The sequence below is a fragment of the Nomascus leucogenys genome, chromosome 19 (assembly GCF_006542625.1).
Source record: "Nomascus leucogenys isolate Asia chromosome 19, Asia_NLE_v1, whole genome shotgun sequence".
In the NCBI taxonomy this organism is placed as follows: domain Eukaryota; kingdom Metazoa; phylum Chordata; class Mammalia; order Primates; family Hylobatidae; genus Nomascus; species Nomascus leucogenys.
The window spans coordinates 76492491-76512480 of NC_044399.1; the positions used below are offsets into that span (position 1 = coordinate 76492491).

At 55.5% G+C, this 19990-nt stretch overlaps 1 protein-coding gene across 8 annotated transcripts in view; it reads left to right on the top strand.

Moving 5' to 3' along the window:
* Positions 1 to 19990, top strand: part of ABR (ABR activator of RhoGEF and GTPase) — a 219670-nt gene that overhangs the window by 149650 nt on the left and 50030 nt on the right. For all 8 annotated transcript variants that reach the window (XM_030800499.1, XM_030800500.1, XM_030800504.1 and 5 more), the window contains 8 exons: positions 3027 to 3079; positions 3966 to 4106; positions 6534 to 6655; positions 9471 to 9636; positions 14876 to 14998; positions 15685 to 15760; positions 16614 to 16718; positions 17634 to 17708. In XM_030800499.1, the coding sequence (XP_030656359.1) occupies positions 3027 to 3079; positions 3966 to 4106; positions 6534 to 6655; positions 9471 to 9636; positions 14876 to 14998; positions 15685 to 15760; positions 16614 to 16718; positions 17634 to 17708 (861 nt within the window). The remainder of the gene's footprint in view (positions 1 to 3026; positions 3080 to 3965; positions 4107 to 6533; positions 6656 to 9470; positions 9637 to 14875; positions 14999 to 15684; positions 15761 to 16613; positions 16719 to 17633; positions 17709 to 19990) is intronic.

The following is a 19990-nucleotide window of genomic DNA, read 5'->3' on the forward strand; positions in this document are numbered from 1 at the left end:
CAAAGCAGTTAACTCAGTACCCTTGGGCACAGAGCGAGTACCCAGCAAACTAGAGAGAGACCAGCTTGCTGCCCAAGTCAGTGGAGAGGGAGAGTGGGTGAGGTCAGGCAGGAAGCAGGCCAGCCTGCCGGGAGTCTGGGGACGGGGGAAGGGCCAGAGCGAGCGCCTCACCCTGAATTCTCGGGACCCCGGCGTGCAGGGGCCGTGGGGAGCACAAACTTTAGGGCTGCTTTTGTTCCCCCAGTTCCCTCCGTATCTGACATGGTCCCAGTGCCACCCCTGCCTACCCCGTGCACCTGTCCTCCTGGCCGCCCTTCCAGAGCTCGTTCCACAGCCCTGCTCAGGTGGACTCTGGAGGTGACCACAGATGTATTAATAACCCCTCTGAAACCCAACCTGCCATGTGTTCAGACCTCTGAGCTTAGTCAGAAACCTCTTCCTCCTGGGACCCAAGAGAGGGCTGAGGGGAGCACATAATGCAGTGTCAGCCTTCTGTGGAGCTGCCACTCCGGGGCCCACCCCAGCAGGTGTCTCCTGAGCTTGTGCTTTCTTTTGGGTCTTTGGGGTTCTCGAGTGTGATTTTTCCCCCTGAAGATGGGCTGAGCCACAGGTGGGTGCCTTAAACAGCCTCAGAAATGGATCCCACCTGAGCTAGGACCGGGGCTGCACCCTCAGTGCCCAGGATACCCCAAGACTGGCCTCATTCCTTCAAGCTTCCATGGCCCATGGGGAGGGTCTCTGGAAACTGCTAGATAAGAAAGGGCTACAGATATATCATATGAAGTGTATTTACATAAACCGGTGGTTGGCCGGGTATGGTGGCTCATGCCTGTAATCCCAACTTTTGGCAGACTGAGGCAGGAAGATTGCTTGAGGCCAGGAGTTCGAGACCAACTTGTGTTTGGCTTGAGGCCAGGAGTTCGAGACCAGCAACGTAGTGAGACCTTGTCTCTATATTTATTTTTATTTTTATTTAAACGAAGACTCACTCTGTCGCCCAGGCTGGAGCGCAATGGCACAATCTCAGCTTACTGCAACCTCCGCCTCCTGGATTGAAGAGATTCCCCTGCCTCAGCCTCCCAAGTAGCTGGGATTACAGGCACGCGCCACCACACCTGGCTAATTTTTGTATTTTTAGTAGAGATGGGGTTTCACCATGTTGGCCAGGCTGTTCTTGAACTCCTGACCTCAAATGATCCACCCGCTTCGGCCTCCCAAAGTGCTGCGATTACAGATGTGAGCCACCGTGCCCGGCTCCTCTTCTCTATATTTTTAAAAAAATTAAGATAAATACATAAATAAAACATAAAGCAGTGGTTTTCAACCATTATTATACATTCAAATCAGTAAAGAAGCTTTTTAAAAATGCTGATGGCCCTTGTGGTCTTGCAGAGATTTGGGTTGAGTTGACGGGGCTGGGGGCAGGCATCTGTATCTTTTAACCGCTCCCCCAGTGATTCCGACGGGCAGCCGAGCTTGGACTGCGAGTGAGGGTGGTGGCCCTGCTGAGGCTGCGTTTTCTTCACAGCCGGCAGATCGCTCCCTGAAGTGTCTGCTTAGCCATGCATGGGGTATTTATATCTCAGGCTTTGGAGAAATATGGGGTTTGGGACCTGGCTAGGGCGTGCGTGTTCACGCTGGGATCTGTCACAACCTGGTCCTATGGGACACCCAGTCTGGGATCCTTCTTCCCAGATGACCACCCTGCCTCTCTCACTGCTCCTGTGGCAGGAGGCCCAAGGTCATGACCCCAGGGACAGAGCATCCAGGTGCAAGACTGAAGCTGAGCCTCCTGTTGGGAGGGTGGGCACAGCTGCGTACAGGAAGGGTGTTGGGAAGTGTTGATCCACCAGCTGCCACCTCCACCTGTCCCTGCTGAATCCCAGCCATCCTCACATGGTGGCTGGGTTGTGGAGGGTGTGGCTCTTGGGGGCCTGGGCTGGCCTTGCCTGCGTCCTCCCAGCCTCTTTGGGGCTCTCATATGTGAGGCCTAACCTGAGTTGCTTCAGGAAACCTTTGCCCCTCAGGCTGCCACGTGTTTGGGAGCACAGCCTTTGTTTTTCTTTTTTTCTTTTTTTTTGAGACGGAGTTTCGCTCTTGTTGCCCAGGCTGGAGTGCAGTGGCATGATCTTGGCTCGCTACAACCTCCACCTCCCGGATTCAAGTGATTCCCCTGCCTCAGCCTCCCAGATAGCTGGGACTACAGCCACGTGCCACCACGCCTGGCTAATTTTTGTATTTTTAATAGAGATGGGGTTTCACTGTGTTGGCCAGGCTGGCCTCGGGGAGCAGAGCCTTTCTGTGGAGATCAGGCCAGCCTCCCTGGCCTCCAGCCTCCCTCGGGGAGCAGAGCCTTTCCGTGGAGATCAGGCCAGCCTCCCTGGCCTCCAGCCTCCCTGCGTCCAGCCTCCCTGCTCCAGCCTTCCTGTGCTTTGCTATCTGGGGTTTGAGGATGTGGGGAGGGGTCTTTCCTCTGAGAGATGAGGCCAGTCCTGTGTATCACAGTGAGTCATGCCAATCCCAGCTGGTTGTGCCCAGCCTTCAGCTGCAGGAGCCTGAGAATGATAAGGTCTGGGGAGCTGCCCTTCCTGGAAACACAGCATGTCTCCTTCCCCCATTCTGGGGTCCCGCGTGTGGCAGGTGTGCTGGACTCTGCAGGGCATGGCTGGGTGGAGCTGCGTGATTCAGGGCTGGGGGTCCAGGAGAGCATCTGCCTTGAGCCAGGTGAAGCCAGAACAGGCCTGGGGAGGGGGGCGGGGTGGCTCTCGATGAAGCTATGTCTGATGGGAGAGAAGGCAGGGCTGTGGAGGGAGCAGGGGCTGCCAGGGCTGTGCTCACCTGTGTCTGCTGCTTGGTGGGCCTGGGGAGTGAGAACAGAGGTAGGGGCTGCTGTGGGTTCCCTCTGGTGTCCCGTGAGGGGGTGTTCACGTGGGAAGCATGCGGGTGGGGGACGAAGCTGGTCTCTGGGGTGTTGGAGTGCCCTTGTCCGTCATCCTGTTCCTCCTTCTCCCTGTCTCCCCCGACAGCTCTGCTCTACAAGCCCATTGACCGGGTCACTCGGAGCACCCTAGTCCTACACGTGAGTGTCAAGCCCCTGAATGGCCAGAGAGGGCTTAGGAGTTCAGTGGAAGACTGAGTCTGGGCTTAGAGGGTGCCGGAGCCACCGAGAACAGCCCACGTGGGGAATCAGGGGTCCCTAGGCTACAAGGATGCCTGTCTGGCCCACGGTATCCGTGCCACCAGGCCAGGGCCTGAATACAGCTTGCCTGCCAAGCTTGACATGGCGAGGTGCTCCCCGGGAGGCAGGTACTTCCTGCTTCCCCACCCGCTGCCTCCTGGTCTCCAGTGTCCTTGGAGCAGCTGCAGGGCGGATACAGGGGTTTCTCTCCCAGCTGCTCGGGGGATGAGCCTCCACCTGGCCTCCCAACTGGGGAAAGGATAATGACTGCAGCCAGGAGAAGAGGGAGCAGCCAGGGCCCTCTCCCCTGCTGTGCTGGCTCTGATTTTTTTTTTTTTTTTTTTTTTTTTTTTTGAGACAGTCTCACTCTGTTACCCAGGCTGGAGTGCAGTGGCGCGATCTCGGCTCGCTGCAAGCTCCGCCTCCTGGGTTCAAGCGATTCTTCTGCCTCAGCCTCCCGAGTAGCTGGGATTACAGGTGCCTGCCACCACGCCCAGTTAATTTTTATATTTTTACTAGAGATGGGGTTTCACCACGTTGCCCAGGCTGGTCTTGAACTTCTGACCTCAAGTGATCCCGCCGCTTCGGCCTCCCAAAGTGCTGGGATTTCAGGCGTGAGCCGCCGTGCCCGGCCTGACTCTGATTTGTAGTTCAGATTTTGCGGGACTTAGGCAGGTCCCTGAGTGCCCACCCTTTGGATTCTTTGGGAGGGGACTAAGCACTCCCCAGTGGCCACACATCGGGCCCCAGAGCCGCTCCCCGCAACTCACCACCTCACCTTTCCCAGGACCTGCTGAAGCACACACCTGTGGACCACCCCGACTACCCACTGCTGCAGGATGCCCTCCGCATCTCCCAGAACTTCCTGTCCAGCATCAATGAGGACATCGACCCCCGCCGGACTGCAGTCACAACGCCCAAGGGGGAGGTGAGCTCAGGGCCCAGCACGACCCCTCACCCAGGCTGAGAAGTATCAGATCCCTGGTCCCCTTCTCTCACACAAAGGCGGCAGATCCCTCGTCCCCTTCTCTCACACACAGGCGGCAGATCCCTCGTCCCCTTCTCTCATAGGCGGTGCTGGGTGCCTTGTGACTTTCCAGCTCTGATCCCCCATTCCCAGCCAAGGAGAGGTCTTCCGTCCTTGGTCACCCTGATGACCTGCAGCATTCCAGGCCCTAGGCTGAGAGCTTTAAGTCCAGTGTCTCATTAATCCTCCTAATAATCTAGGGAGGCTGGGCACGGTGGCTCACACCTGTAATCCCAGCACTTTGGGAGGCCGAGGCAGGCGGATCACGAGGTCAGGAGATCGAGACCATCCTGGCTAACGTGGTGAAACCCCGTCTCTACTAAAAATACAAAAAATTAGCCAGGCGTGGTGGTGGTGGGCGCCTGTAGTCCCAGCTACTCAGGAGGCTGAGGCAGGAGAATCGCTTGAACCCAGGAGGCGGAGGTTTCAGTGAGCCGAGATCGCACCATTGCACTCCAGCCTTGGCGACAGAGTGAGACTTCGTCTCAAAAATAATAATAACAATCCAGTGAGCCAGAAGAACCTGAGGCTGGGGAGTCTCTCCAGGTCCACCACATGGTTTTTCAGCCACAGGTGTCAGAGCTGGATTCCTCACCTGGGGCTGTCTGGAGGCCCCATGCATTCTCGCCCACGCCGGGGAAGCAGCCTCCGGGTACCTTGTTCTTGAATGCAGACACCTGCCTTTGGCCAGTGTGATGCCGTCAGGGTCCCCTGGGAAGCGAAGGGAGCAGGAGCTTCGAGCTGCTTCAGCTTGGCCTGCACACGCAGTAGCTTGCAGGGAGCCCGCAGCAGGAAAGGCTGGTGCTGGAGGTGGTGGAGGCCATCCAGGTTGCTGGAATGTCCAGTGGGCACCTGCGCGTGGGACAGCCGTTCCCTGGGGGCCCTTCTTGGTGCAAGGGTGGGGACAGCCCAGCGAGGGGAGTACCAGGAAGCATGAGAGGGACAGTTGCCCTCGTGGGTTGGCAGCCGGGCCCAGGTGAAAGGCTTCCTGTCCAGGGGAGGCCATTCGGCGGCCGTTACGAGTGAGGCTGACAGGGTTTCTGCTCCTCTGGTCTGTTTACGAGCCCCCAGAGTCTCCTGGGGAGAAAGTGGCGAGGGACGGGCCTGGAGAGTGTCCACTGGGCAGAGAGAGCCGATTCTGTGCGGCTCCTGGGGCTGATGTGCAGCGTCTGGGGATCCCCTCGTCTGTTTTACTCTGGGGACATCTGAAAACTCTCCAGAGGGCTTAGCGTACCCTCAGTTTTCGGTCATCCTTTTTTTGGGACTGAGTCTCACTCCGTCGCCCAGGCTGGAGTGCAATGGCACAATCTCAGCTCACTGCAGCCTCCACCCTCTGGGTTCAAGCAATTCTCCTGCGTCAGCCTCCCGAGTAGCTGAGATTACAGGCAGGCGTCACCATGCCCGACTAATTTTTGTATTTTTAGTAGAGACGGGGTTTTGCCACGTTGGCAAGGCTGGTCTCGAACTCCTGACCTCAGGTGATCCACCTGCCTCGGCCTCCCAAATTGCTGGGATGACAGGTGTGAGCCACCGCGCCTGGCCTCGGTCATCTTAATTGTATACTTTGAAGACGCTCACCTACGTATTACAGCAGACGTAGGTCACGCCGTGTATCATATGCACAGGAAAGGATGGGACAGATGGGGGCCGCCCCCTGGCTCTGAGCAGGGGTTGGAAACTGGAAACCCCACGTGGAGCAGAAACCACCCAGAGCCCAGGTTAGAGGTAGCTGCAGGTCCCCTCTGGATACTGCTGCAGCCCCAGGCCGGATGGCCCAGGTCTCATCCCCAGGGGGCTGGAGAAGCCAGGGAGGAGTAGCATGGACAGGCCTGAGCGGGTCTGGGGTCTCAGCTGAGCCGGGACTAGATGAAGTTCTCCACCGCAGACGGGAGGGATTGCAAATGGGGATGTTCGTGCCCCAGGGTGGAGAAACCAGGTCGTCCTGGGCAGGGGGCTCTGGGGGTAGCTGCGGAGAGCCCTGTGTGTTGCACACACTTGATGTGCCAGGCACTGTGCTGTTTCACACGCACCATCTTGATGAGTCACCTTATCAGGCAGACATCACCGTCCGCACTTTACAGAAGGTGAATCTGGGATTCAGAGAGGTCAGGGAGCCCGCCTGAGATCACAGCTGAGAAGCCTGTTGGGATTCAAACCCACGTCCGTGTGACTCCAAAGGCAGTGCTTGAACTACCTTTGGTTAAGGGATGACAGGCTCTGCTGCCCCTCGGTCCAGCACTCCCTGGCTGGCCGTGCCCCCGCGTGCAGGCTCTGCCCTCGGCCGCACTCCCCTCTGAGCAGGCTGGGGGGGTCTGCCATCTCCCTCAGACACGACAGCTGGTGAAGGACGGCTTCCTGGTGGAAGTGTCAGAGAGCTCCCGGAAGCTGCGGCATGTCTTCCTCTTTACAGATGTCCTACTGTGTGCCAAGCTGAAGAAGACCTCTGCGGGGTGAGTGTGTGAGTCCAGGGGCAGGGGGCGGGGTGGGGGGCCGGACCTCTGCGGGGTGAGTGTGTGAGTCCAGGGGCAGGGGGCGGGGTGGGGGTCCGGACCTCTGCGGGGTGAATGTGCGAGTCCAGGGGCAGGGGGCCGGGTGGGGGGGCTGGACCTCTGCGGGGTGAGTGTGCGAGTCCAGGGGCAGGGGGCGGGGTGGGGGGGGGGCTGGACCTTTGCGGGGTGAGTGTGCGAGTCCAAGGGCAGGGGGCGGGGTAGGGGGGGCTGGACCTCTGCGGGGTGAGTTTGCGAGTCCAGGGGCACGGGGTGGGGGAAGGAAGGCCGGACCTCTGCGGGGTGAGTGTGTGAGTCCAGGGGCAGGGCTGGGGTGGGGGGTTCAGACCTCTGCGGGGTGAGTGTGTGAGTCCAGGGGCAGGGCTGGGGTGGGGGGTTCAGACCTCTGCGGGGTGAGTGTGTGAGTCCAGGGGCACAGGGCAGGGGAGGGAGGCCGGACCCTGCCACCCATGGAGCCTTCAGCAACTTTGTGGGGTTTTTTTCTTTTGAGACAGGGTCTTGCTCTGTTGCCCAGGCTGGAGTGCAGTGGTGTGATCTCGGCTCACTGCAACCTCTGCCTCCCGGGTTCAAGCGATTCTCCTGCCTCAGCCTCCTGAGTAGCTGGGATTACAGGTGCATGCCACCACGCCACCATGCCTGGCTAATTTTTGTGTTTTAGTAGAGACGGGGTTTTGCCATGTTGGCCAGGCTGGTCTCGAACTCCCGACCTCAGGTGATCTGCCCGCCTTGGCCTCCCAAAGTGCTGGGATTACAGGTATAAGCCGCCGTGCCTGGCTGGTTTTTTCCTTTTAAAAACTATATTAATTAACTTAATTTCACCACATAGCCTTTTTTCCTGAAAGTAAGTCATGTTTTTAATTATAAAGATAATATAAGGACATTGGAGGAAACCGCGTCCCCCACTGAAGCGTGAGGTCCGCCTCCTGCCGCGCTGCTTCCTCCCCTGTTTTTAAGTGTTCTCATGTTTCTTCACACAGTCGTAATCACAGTGAATGCCCAATTTGGGGCTCTGCTGTTTCTATTTCGTGTCATAAGCGTTTTCCCTGTTGCTGCCTCATCTTCATAATCATCCTTGTACTTTCCTGCACGACGTTACCAGTGGATGTGCCATCGTCTGCTTAAGCATTCTCCTTTTATTAGACATCTCTGAATTTCTGCTAACTGCAGTGCTGTGAATATTCACCACGTCTCCTGCTACTATTTATTGAGGGTTTAGGCCATGCCAGGTGCCGTGACACATGCTTTGAATACATGATTTCTAGTCCTCCCCACACCTCCACTAAGTAGCAACTGTTGTTCCCTTATCGTAGACGAGAGAAGAGCCTTGGAGAAGGTAAATAAGCGGCCCAAGCTTGCACAGCTAGAGGCACAGGTGGGACTGGAACCCCAAGCTGATGTGCAAGCTCCTTTGTGCCTCCTTCTGTCTACCCGGGAATGTGGGTCTGCTCTGTGCCTTGAGCAGAGAGGCTCATTCTGCGTTCATTCACACATTCTTCCACCCACGCTTACTGATCACCTGTGATGTACCAAGCACACCCCTTCTCACAGCCGAGAAGCGGCAGTCTGGATTCAAACCCGTGTCTATGGGACTCGTTTACCACCAGACTATCTTGCCTCTCCCTTCAGCCCTCCCCGGCTGGCTGTGCCTCCAACTATAGCTCAGCGGGAGCAAGCCATGCGCCCACCACAACACTCAAGGGTCAGAATGAGAAGTGCAAATCTAAGTCCTAGGGGAAGGATCGATCATTATGAACTTCAATAAAGGGATGAGTGGCCGGGCACGGTGGCTCATGCCTGTAATCCCAGCACTTTGGGAGGCCAAGGCAGGTGGATCACCTGGGGTCAGGAGTTTGAGACCAGCCTGGCCAACGTGGCAAAACTCCGTCTCTACTGAAAGTACAAAAATTAGCCGGGTGTTAGGGCAGGCACCTATAATCCCAGCTACTCGGGAGGCTGAGGTAGGAGAATCGCTTGAACCCTGGAGGCAGAGTTTGGAGTGAGTGGAGATCGTGCCATTGCACTCCAGCCTGGGCAACAAGAGCAAAACTCCATCTCACAAAATAAAAATAATTTAAAAAGTAATAGTAATAAAGGACATGACTCCCTGGAACTAGATCATGTTTGAGATAGTTCTGAGGCAGAGATGGTGATAATAAGCACACATGCCTCTGTCTGTTGTCCTTTGCCACGGCAGACATTACTAATCACATATGCCTCTGCCTGTCCTTTGCCATGGCAGACATTACTAATCAACCAGGGCATGCTTTCTTGCTAGACTTGGATGTGGCTTTGTAATCCTCCACCCAGTGTTGACCCATGTGACCTCTCGATAAGAGGTGGCATTCGGAATGACACCTGTATTCATTGCTAGCCTGAAGGATATTGAACACGGATAGTCTAGAAGGGAGGGAGGAGATTGCGGTGGGGAATAGGAAAATGTGAGCCCAGCCAGGAGGGCTTCACTCTTCTTGATACCCAAGTGGTTTGGGATGTTTGACAACATGAGTCATCTGGGCCAGAAGCCTGGTAAGGTGAAGGGGCGGAGTTGCTCCCTGCAGGCAGGGCGGACCCCAGAACCCAGCTCTCATCACTCCACGTGTGTGTTTCCTAATCAGGCTCCTCAGGAGCAGGGATCGTTCTTGCTTCTGGCGAGTTCTCAGTCAACCCCTGTCAGTGGTTCTGTGGTTCTGGACCCAGGAGTTGAGGCTGGAAGAGCCAGGCTCCCTCTGGCTCATGGCTCCCTGTGGCTCGTTTGCAGGAAGCACCAGCAGTATGACTGTAAGTGGTACATCCCCCTGGCCGACCTGGTGTTTCCATCCCCCGAGGAGTCTGAGGCCAGCCCCCAGGTGCACCCCTTCCCAGACCATGAGCTGGAGGACATGAAGATGAAGATCTCCGCCCTCAAGAGTGAAATCCAGAAGGAGGTGAGCAGAGCTTGGTATCCGAGCCTGGGGCCCTTTGAGCCAGCTGTGCTCGGGGAGGTGGAGGCGGGAAGTTGTAAGATTTGAGAGTTTGAGAGGGAGCCTTGAGTGTGTAGTTACTAAGGGAAAGACCCCGACTACAGTAGCTCTGAGAAGATCGAGGGGGTCAGTGCTCAGGATTTCATGGGGCTAACATGGAAAGTGCCCTGGAAAGCAGTGCATGTTGAGCATGATAGAAAAGGGAAGCAAACAGCTGGGCACAGTGGCTCACACCTGTGATCCCAGCACTTTGGGAGGCCGAGGCGGGCGGATCACCTGAGGCCAGGAGTTCGAGACCAGCCTGGCCAACATGGCAAAACCCTGTCTCTACTAAAAGTACAAAAATTAGCAGGGCGCAGTGGTGGGCGCCTGTAATCTCAGCTACTTGGGAGGCTGAGGCAGGAGAATGGCTTGAGCCCGGGAGGTGGAGGTTGCAGTGAGCCAAGATCATGCCATTGCACCACAGCCTGGGCAATAGAGTGAGATTCTGTCAAAAGTAAAAAAAAAAAAAAAAAAAAAAAAAGCGGAGGTGGGGGAAGCAAGAGAAGAAAAAGCAGGCTTTTGTAAGGAAAAGCCAGACCTGTGCAAGGAAAAAGACCTGGGAGGCCTCTCAGAAACTGACAGATCAAGCAGGCAAATAAATAAGGAGAGAGAGGACCTGAATGCCACAATTAACATGCTTGACTTAAAAATGCAGAGAAGCTTGTGCCCTGACAGAAAACTGAGATTCTTGTCACACATGTTTGGGACATTCACATTTATCCTATAATAGGCCACTAAGGAAATCTCAAAATTTTTCTGAAAGTTGATAGCATGCAAGTCATGTTCACAGACCACAGTGGAGTAAAATTAGAAGTGAACAAGAATCTTGGTCAGCCTGGGCACAGTGGCTCACGCCTGTAATCCCAGAACTTTGGGAGGCTGAGGCGGGTGGATTGCCTGAGGTCAGGAGTTCAAGATCAGCCTGGCCAACATGGTAAAACTCCATCTCTACTAAAAATACAAAATTATCCAGGTGTGGTGGATCATGCCTGTAATCCCAGCACTTTAGGAGGCCCAGGCAGGCAGGTCACCTGAGGTCAGGAGTTTGAGACCACCCTGGCCAACGTGGTGAAACTCCGTCTCTACTGAAAATACAAAATTAGCCTGGCGTGGTGGCTTGGGCCTGTAATCCCAGCTACTCAGGAGGCTGAGACAGGAGAATTGCTTGAACCTGGGAGGCAGAGGTTGCATTGAGCTGAGATTGCGCCGCTGCACTCCAGCCTGAGCAACAGAGTGAAACTCTGTCTCAAAAAAACAAACAAAAAAAGACTATTGGTTTGGAAAGTTCAAACTGACACGGTAAAGAGGAAATCAAAATTCCAAAAGGGAACTGCAAACTGTTTAGAGCTGCCTGGAAATGAGCGTACTACATACCAGTACCCATGGATGCAGCCAAAGTGCTGTTTAGAGGAACATGCATAGCCCTCAGTTCACATAACAACAGTGTTTAGAGGAACATGCATAGCCCTCAGTTCACATAACAACAGTGTTTAGAGGAACATGTATAACTCTCAGTTCACATAACAACAGTGTTTAGAGGAACATGCGTAGCCCTCAGTTCACATAACAACAGTGTTTAGAGGAACATGCGTAGCCCTCAGTTCATGTCTTCAACAGCAGTGCTAGAGGAAGGCACCACAGGAGGAGCCTCCTCGTGAGTGGAGGAAGGGCCTGGAGCGGTTTGCTCAGCTTGGTCTGTTTTCCTCACCTCTCAGGTTCAGCTTAGGCCTCACCACCCTGGGAAGCTTCTCTGACACCCACCCCCACCACAGTCTGGGTTGGGTGCCCTGTCCCCAGATCCTGTGGCTTTTTGTTCACCTGTGGCTTGCTTTGCTTAAAGGCTACTGAATTGTAATTGCATCGTCAGCCTCCTCTCTTCCCCGCTAGAATTTGAACTCCAGTGACAGTGCTATTTTCTTCTGTTCCATGTTCCTAATATTCAACATGTAAAAAATAGGTACTTAGGGTCCAGCACAGAGGTTTACGCCAGTAATCCCAGCACTTTGGGAGGCTGAGGCAGGTGCGTCACTTGAGGCCAGGAGTTCAAGACCAGCCTGGCCAACATTGTGAAGCCCTGTCTCTACGAAAAATACAAAAATTAGCCGGGTATGGTGGTGGGTGCCTGTAATCCCAGCCACGTGGGAGGTTGAGGCAGGAGAATTGTGTGAACCTGGGAGGTGGAGGTTGCAGTGAGCCAAGATCATGCCACTGCACTCCAGTCTGGGCAACAGGGTGAGTGGGACTCCATCTCAAAAAAACAAAACAAAACAGCAGTGAACAAACAATTATTGAAGAAAGCATGACCAGATGGCCTCTCTGAGGATTCTTTCAACTCAAGCATCTCTCTTTGAACAGGGGAAAGGAAGATCAGCATTATAGCCCCAGGAGTGTTCAGGGCTGGGGGATGTCCTAGGACAGAGGATCTAACTGAGGGTGCATCTGCCCAGAGGTCTCCCTCACCAGCACAGCTGTCCCTTTCCTGAATGGCTGGGCCCTGCCCACAGTCCCCACCCAGGAGCATCCTGCGTGCCTGTTTCTCACCCGCCCCTGGGAGGCTTCCTGCCCCTCCTGTTGCCCCAGCTATGCAGACGTGGCCTTGTGCCCAGTCAACACTCACTGAGCCCCACTGGCTGCGCTGCCTGGGGTGTGCCGGGTGCCTCACGGATATCCCTGTCCAGTGGAGGAAGCAGACACGCCCCTTGCTGACCACAGAATGTGGCACATGTGGTGAGTCACTGGAGGCACAGGTGCCGTCCTCCGAGTCACAGAAGAAGCAGTGATTTGTTTTTTTTGTTTTTGTTTGTTTTTGTTTTGAGATGGAGTCTCACTCTGTCACTGTCACCCAGGCTGGAGTGCAGTGGCACAATCTCGGCTCACTGCAACCTCCACCTCCCGGGTTCATGCAATTCTTCTACCTCAGCCTCCTGAGTAGCTGGGAATACAGGCGTCCGCCACCACACCTGGCTAATTTTTTGTGTTTTTAGTAGAGACGGGGTTTCACCATGTTGGCCAGGCTGGTCTTGAACCCCTGACCTCGTAATCCGCCTGCCTCAGCCTCTCAAAGTTCTGAGATGACAGGTGTGAGCCACCGCACTCAGCCTTGTTCTTTTAATAATAATTTTTAAAACTTTCATGTTTTTTCTAATCACCAGTGTAATACGGGCTGGTTATAATGAGAAATGCTCATAGGACCAGCATGTACAGGGTAAAGCTGATCACCAGCCACCTCCTATTGCTGACAGTTTGAGGTGTATTCTTCTGAACTCTTCTCTGCTTATCGTGGTGTGGCCTGTGTGTGTGTGTGCGCGCATGTGTGTCCAATGAGACTGGACTACACGTGCTGTTTTGCAGCGTCAGCATTTCACTCCACAGTAGGTCTTTGAGCCCTTTGGATGTATCAGATTCTTTTTTTATTTCTTTTTGAGATGGAGTCTCGCTCTGTCACCCAGGCTGGAGTGCACTGGTGAGATTTTGGCTCACTGGAACTTCCGCCTCCTGGGTTCAAGCGATTCTCATGCCTCAGCCTCCCGAGTAGCTGGGATTACAGGCGCCCACCCCCAGGCCCGGTAGTTTTTGCATTTTTAGTAGAGATGGGGTTTCACCATGTTGGCCAGGCTGGTCTCGAACTCCTGACCTCAAACGATCTGCCCGCCTCAGCCTCCCAAAGTGCTGGGATTACAGGCGTGAGCCACCGTGCCCAGCAGTATCAGATTCTTTTTAACAACTGCACCCTGCTCTGTCGCCTGGCTGCATACAAATGTTTTTGGATGTTTGGATTCTTTCTGATTCTTCGCTCTTAGCAGGCAAGTCGACAGTAAACATCACTGCGCAGGTGCCTCTGCAGTAGGTTCCCTCCAGGTGGGATGGTCGGGGCAGGGTGAGTGTGCACTTAATTGCCAGGCTTACCTCTGAAAAAGCTGTGACTGGTGGCATTCCCCCTGCGGTGTGTGAGGGCGACTGTCCCCCACAATGTCACAACACTGGCTGTGAACATTCATTACAATTTGCCAGTCCAGTGGGTTGAAAAGAACAAAACACTATACAGACGAATTCTAACTGAGGAGTTTGAGGATGGCCTTGGGAGCTGAGACTTGAAGCATAATGGTGGTTAATAAAAGGGAGGCGATCCTTTATGAAACAGACAGAAGCTTGGAACATTGAGGGAGCAGGCTCTGCCTGCAGAGGATGAATGGCTGGTGAGCGGGGGAGGCTGAGCCGAGGGGGCTGGGTGGGTTGTCTGCGGGGCAGGGAGGCTGGAACCCTGCTATGGGGGCCTGGGTGCCAGGCTAGCAGGTGGGGCTTGAGGCTGAAAGGTGTCTGAGGTTTCTTGAAGCAGGTGTCTCTGCTGTACCCAGGATTTAATGTGTAGAGGCAGCAGAGTGACAGTACAGAGAGGCTAATGCTACTGTAATATTTGTATTATTTAGGGTTCCCAAGAGAAGGAGGCATAGCGCCCCGCCCAGGGCCACGTGGGGAGGCGCCAGCTTTGAACAGGAGGCAGGAGTGGAAGGAAAGTGTGGCCACAGCTTTTCTGTGGAGAAACAGGGCAGGGAAGGGGCTTGGCACCGGCTGGCTTCCGTTACGTTGGCAGTCCTGGGCTAGAAGGGTGGTCTCAGTCACCTGGTCCCTGGCCCTGGGTGATGTGGGGCAGAGAAGATGGTGGCCTGGGGAGTGAGCGTCGGGTGGGGCAGAGGAGATGCTGGCCTGGGGAGTGAGCGTCGCGTGGGGCAGAGGAGATGCTGGCCTGGGGAGTGAGTGTCGCGTGGGGCAGAGGAGATGCTGGCCTGGGGAGTGGGCGCCGGGTGGGGCAGAGGAGATGCTGGCCTGGGGAGTGGGCGTCGGGTGAGGCAGAGGAGTTGCTGGCCTGGGGAGTGAGCGTCGGGTGGAGAAGGTGGGTGGGGACGTGCGCTCTGGATCAGTGGGTGTGTGTACGAAAGCTGTGCTCACAGGGCGTCACTGACAGTCTTAGGCATTAGCAAGCCCTGCGCGGGAGCAGTTTCTCACCCAGCTACCCACCTCTCCTGCCACAAGATGTCAAAACATCATGAAATACGGAAAATGTAAAGAGCATGATTAACACACAGCGGAGTGTCGTGCTTAGTGCTGCCCGTGAGAAAGGCCCGAGTGTGAGGGAAGCCCTCTGTGTCCCCATCTCCTGCAGAAAGCCAACAAAGGCCAGAGCCGGGCCATCGAGCGTCTGAAGAAGAAGATGTTTGAGAATGAGTTCCTGCTGCTGCTCAACTCCCCGACAATCCCGTTCAGGATCCACAATCGGAACGGAAAGGTCAGGAAGGGTGGGGGTGGGACCAAGACAGCCCCTTCCTTAGTCAGAGGGCCCTCCTGGCTCTGACCTGTAGGAACCAGAAACTCAGGCCCCCTCTTCCTAAGGAGGCTGCCGTGGCTCCAGCTGTTGACTCGCTCTCCCTACTCCTGTGGAATGAGTGCCCTCTGCTGGCCGTCCCTGGCACAGCTGCTCCTGTCACCTTGGCTTCCCAGGAAGGAGCTCCCCCTTCACCCACCCACCCCCAGCTGCCTACTCCTGCAAGGTCAGCCGTGCCTGGATAAGGAGGAGCCTTGGGCCGGGCGCGGTGGCTCACACCTGTAATCCCAGCGCTTTGGGAGCCTGAGGCAGGCGAATCACCTGAGGTCAGGAGATCGAGACCAGCCTGGCCAACATGGCAAAACCCTGTCTCTACTAAAAGTACAAAAATTAGCCGGGTGTGGTGGCGGGCGCCTGTAATCCCAGCTACTTGGGAGGCCGAGGCAGGAGAATCACTTGAGCCCGGGAAGCCGGAGGTTGCAGTGAGCTGAGATCTTGCCATTGCACTCGAGCCTGGGCAACAAGAGCAAGACCCCGTCTCAAAAAAAAAAGAAAAAGATAAAAAGAAGGAGCTTTGTTGGGGTCCCCAGTACCTGGGAATACGCTTGGCCTGACTGGTCACCCACTTTATTCTTGTCTCCTCTCTTCAGAGTTACCTGTTCCTACTGTCCTCAGACTACGAGAGGTCAGAGTGGAGAGAAGCAATTCAGAAACTACAGAAGAAGGGTAAATTCCTGCCCCTTCCACACTCCCCGATGATGTCCGTGGCAATGATGGGCCTTTTGTATTTCTAAGCGTTTCATGTCCAGTATCACGTCTTTGGCCCTCGCAGTCACCCTCAGAGGTGCCAGGGATGGGCATTTAATGATGTTACGGATTAACTGAGACCCAAAGAATCTAACTGATTGGCTTAAAGACATGATGATTTAGTCCTGGGGCTGGACCCAGAGCCCAGTGGGCTTTCTCTTTCTCTCTGCCCCTCTCTCTCTGTCTCTCTCTGTCACATACACACACCCCTCTCTCTCTGACACACACACACACACACACACACACACACACACACACACACACTCTCTCTCTCTCTCAGGCTGGGTGCGGTGGCTCATGCCTGTAATCCCAGTCAGGAGTTTGAGATCAGCCTGGGCAACGTGGTGAAACCCCGTCTCTACTAAAAACGCAAAAATTAGCCAGGCGTAGTGGCGGGCACCTGTAATCCCAGCTACTCAGGAGGCTGAAGCAGGAGAATCCCTTGAACCTGGGAGGCGGAGGTTGCAGTGAGCTGAGATCACAGCACTACACTCCAGCCTGGGCAACAGAACGAGACTCCTTCTCAAAAGAACAAAAACAAAACGCATACACCACACACACACGCAAACCTCTTCAGTTAGATTCTCCTACTCTGACCCCTCTCACAGCATCTACACCAGTCCCCCTGTGTCCACAAATCCCGCCCCCTCCCTCGAAAGGACCAACTCTGCCCCAGGGATTAAGCCGTCTTCCTGCAGCAGCCCCCAGGGAAGAGCAGCCGGTCCTGGTGGACCGGTGCCCACGCTCCCTTCCCTCTCGGCTCTCCCTCCAGATCTCCAGGCCTTTGTCCTGAGCTCAGTGGAGCTCCAGGTGCTCACAGGATCCTGTTTCAAGCTTAGGACTGTGCACAACATTCCTGTTACCAGCAATAAAGACGGTAAGCTCGGAAACCTGAGGTTGCCCAACCGGCAGGTCCCAGCCCCCAGAGCGTGGCCGGCTTCCTGTAAGGACCGAGACAGACAGGTGGCTGTAAATGGCTGATCCCTGCTTGGCTGTGCTGAGACTGTTCAGTGGCCAGGGACACAGAGAGCTTGGGTAGGGGCGACTGTCTACTGAGTTCCCAGATGACCCCAGCTTTTCCTCGGGCCCCTTTGTCTGGCGTGGGAGAACTGGTACCCTGGTGCACTGAGATCGTGCTGTTAATATATTCATGAGAGAGCGCAGCCGGTAGATAAAACGGTGTATGGGAAATGAGGCTGGAAGTTTCCAGGGACCAGCCCTTGAAAGGCCTGAAATCCCAAGCGAGGGAGTTTGGAATTCATGCTGTAGGCCCAGGAGTCCGTGGGGGTTTGAGCAGTGGGGAGCTGTGATCAGGGCTGGGAACTGACCGGAGCGGGTGGATTCTAGCTGCCTGTGTGCTGGGAAAGGGTCCACTTTGTGAACGGGGTCCTGAAGGCAAGCTTTCCTCGACATAGGAGGGGCCTGGGCCTTCTCTCTTCCGTTAGCAGAATGATTTATCATATTGGTCTGTTTTCACTGCCAGGATAGGCAGGATTCGGAGGGAGGGACAGTACCCATGGGGAGTGGTACTAAGTCCCTGGGCCAGGATGGTGGGTGTGCTGGACCCCCCCAGGCTGAGTGGAGGAGAGAAGGACCCCCCCAGCCCTACCCCTGGCAGCTCACATCCGAGGCAGCCGTGGCCTTCGGAAACTTTTTCATCTGGCCACCAGGTGGTGATGTTGGACCAAGACTCAGCTGAGTCTCATACCCCGTCTGCCTCCCGCCGGCCGGGGGTGGAGACCGAGGGCAGCCGCTGACCACCCTCTGCCCTGGGGGCTTTTCTCTCTTGCAGACGACGAGTCTCCAGGACTCTACGGCTTCCTTCATGTCATCGTCCACTCTGCCAAGGGATTTAAACAATCAGCCAGTAAGTGCCCTGGCCAGGATGAGGTTGGGTGGGCCGTTGTGGAATCTGCAGTGCTCTGCTCTGCCCAGGATGGGGCCCTGCCAGCACGCCTTTAGACATGGGCATTCTCCTGAAGGCCAGAAACCAGCTCCTCTTGGCAGGGAGGTCACCCCTGGCCTTTGTCTCCAAAGTCTTTCTCAAGCCCTCCCTGAAGCTGTCTGAAACCTAGGGGTTGGGTGCGGTGGCTCACGCCTGTAATCCCAGCACTTTGGGAGGCCCAGGCGGGCGGATCACCTGAGGTCAGGAGTTCGAGACCATCCGGACCAACATGGTGAAACCCCCATCTCTACTAAAAATACTAAAATTAGCTGGGCGTGGTGGCAGGCGCCTGTAGTCCCAGCTACTTGGGAGGCTGAGGCTGGAGAATCCCTTGAACCCGGGAGGTGGAGGTTGCTGTGAGCTGAGATCATGGCATTGCACTCCAGCCTGGGCAACAGAGCGAGAATCTATCTCAAAAAAAAAAAAAAAAAAAAAGAAAGAAACCAAGGGTGACAGACATGTGGACTCCAACTTCATATCTGCCCACGACAAGCTGTGTGACCTTGGGCAAGTTTCTTAACCTCTCTGGGCCTCCACTAAAAGGCAATCACGCTTGTGAATTTTGACCCAAGAGCCAGCTTGGATATGGTTGTGTGTGTGCAACGCTGGTGTGCTGCTACGCTCATCCCTCTTTCTCCCCTTCCCCCTCGTGGGTTCGTCTTACTAAATCTGTTTTTTAGCGTTTCACAAAGTAGGATTGCACTTTTTAATTTTTAAAAAAAAATTTTTATAGAGACAGGTTCTTACCATGTTGTCCAGGCTGGTCTTGAATTCCTGGATTCAAGCCATCCTCACATCTCGGCCTCCCAAAGTGCTGAGATTACAGGCATGAGCTGCTGCGCCTGGCCTGGTTGCGCTTTTTATCTACTTGTTATCCACACGGGAATTCGTGAGTCACTTAGACACATAATAGTTTCTACCCATTTGCCAGAGGAGGTAACCGAGTCACAGAGAGGAGAAAGGACTTAACATCACAGAGGATCAGAAACCCCGGGCTCCTGATGCCTTGTCTCCACCTGCCCCTTCCACTCCCTGCTCTTCACTGGTAGGCGGGGTCTGCCCTCGCCCCTCCCTGCAGCGCCCCACACAGAGGTGACACCCCGGGCCGTTAGAGCAGCCTTTCCCAGGAAGCCTCCCTGAGTTCCTGGGGCGAACTGGCCTCCCTTCTTTGTGCCCCCATCCCCCTCAGGTTCCTTGTGCCCCCATCCCCCTCAGGTTCCTTGTGCCCCCATCCCCCTCAGGTTCTTTATGCCCCCATCCCCCTCAGGTTCCTTGTGCCCCCATGTCACTCACGTTCCTTGTGCCCCCATCCCGCTCAGGTTCCTTATGCCCCCATCTCGCTCAGGTTCCTTGTGCCCCCATCCCGCTCATGTTCTTTGTGTCCCCATCCCCTCAGGTTCCTTGTGCCCCCATCCCCCTCAGGTTCCTTGTGCCCCCATCCGGCTCAGGTTCCTTGTGCCCCCATCCGGCTCAGGTTCCTTGTGCCCCCATCCCCTCAGGTTCCTTGTGCCCCCATCCCCCTCAGGTTTCTTGTGCCCCATCCCCCTCAGGTTCTTTATGCCCCCATCCCCCTCAGGTTCCTTGTGCCCCCATCTCCCTCAGGTTCCTTGTGCCCCCATCCCGCTCAGGTTCCTTATGCCCCCATCTCGCTCAGGTTCCTTGTGCCCCCATCCGGCTCAGGTTCCTTGTGCCCCCATCCGGCTCAGGTTCCTTGTGCCCCCATCCGGCTCAGGTTCCTTGTGCCCCCATCCCGCTCAGGTTCCTTGTGCCCCCATCCCCCTCAGGGCAAGCTGGTTATGGCACCTGTCGTGCTGTTTTGTCACTTAACAATTTGCGTCTCCCACTGTGAGTTCTCTGAGGGCGGGAACCAGGTCTCCTCTACCCTGGGATGAACGGGAGCTCAGAAATGCGGAATGAAGTTGTTAATTTACACAGCACCTACCGTGCACCTGGAGAAGATGAGAACACGGCTGGCGTGTGGACGTACTCACATGTTCAAAGCCTGTGGTGTGTTCAGAGCCTCTCAGTCTCACGGCCCGCTCTGAGCCTCCAACGTCCCGCCGAGGTCACGGAAACCATCACCGTCCCTGTTTTACACATGAGGACGCTGAGGCTTGGAGGGGCTCAAGGTTCCTTCCTGGGGTCACACAGTAGCAGGTGGTGCAGCAGAATCCACGTCTTCTGGCACCAGAGCCCGAGCTCTT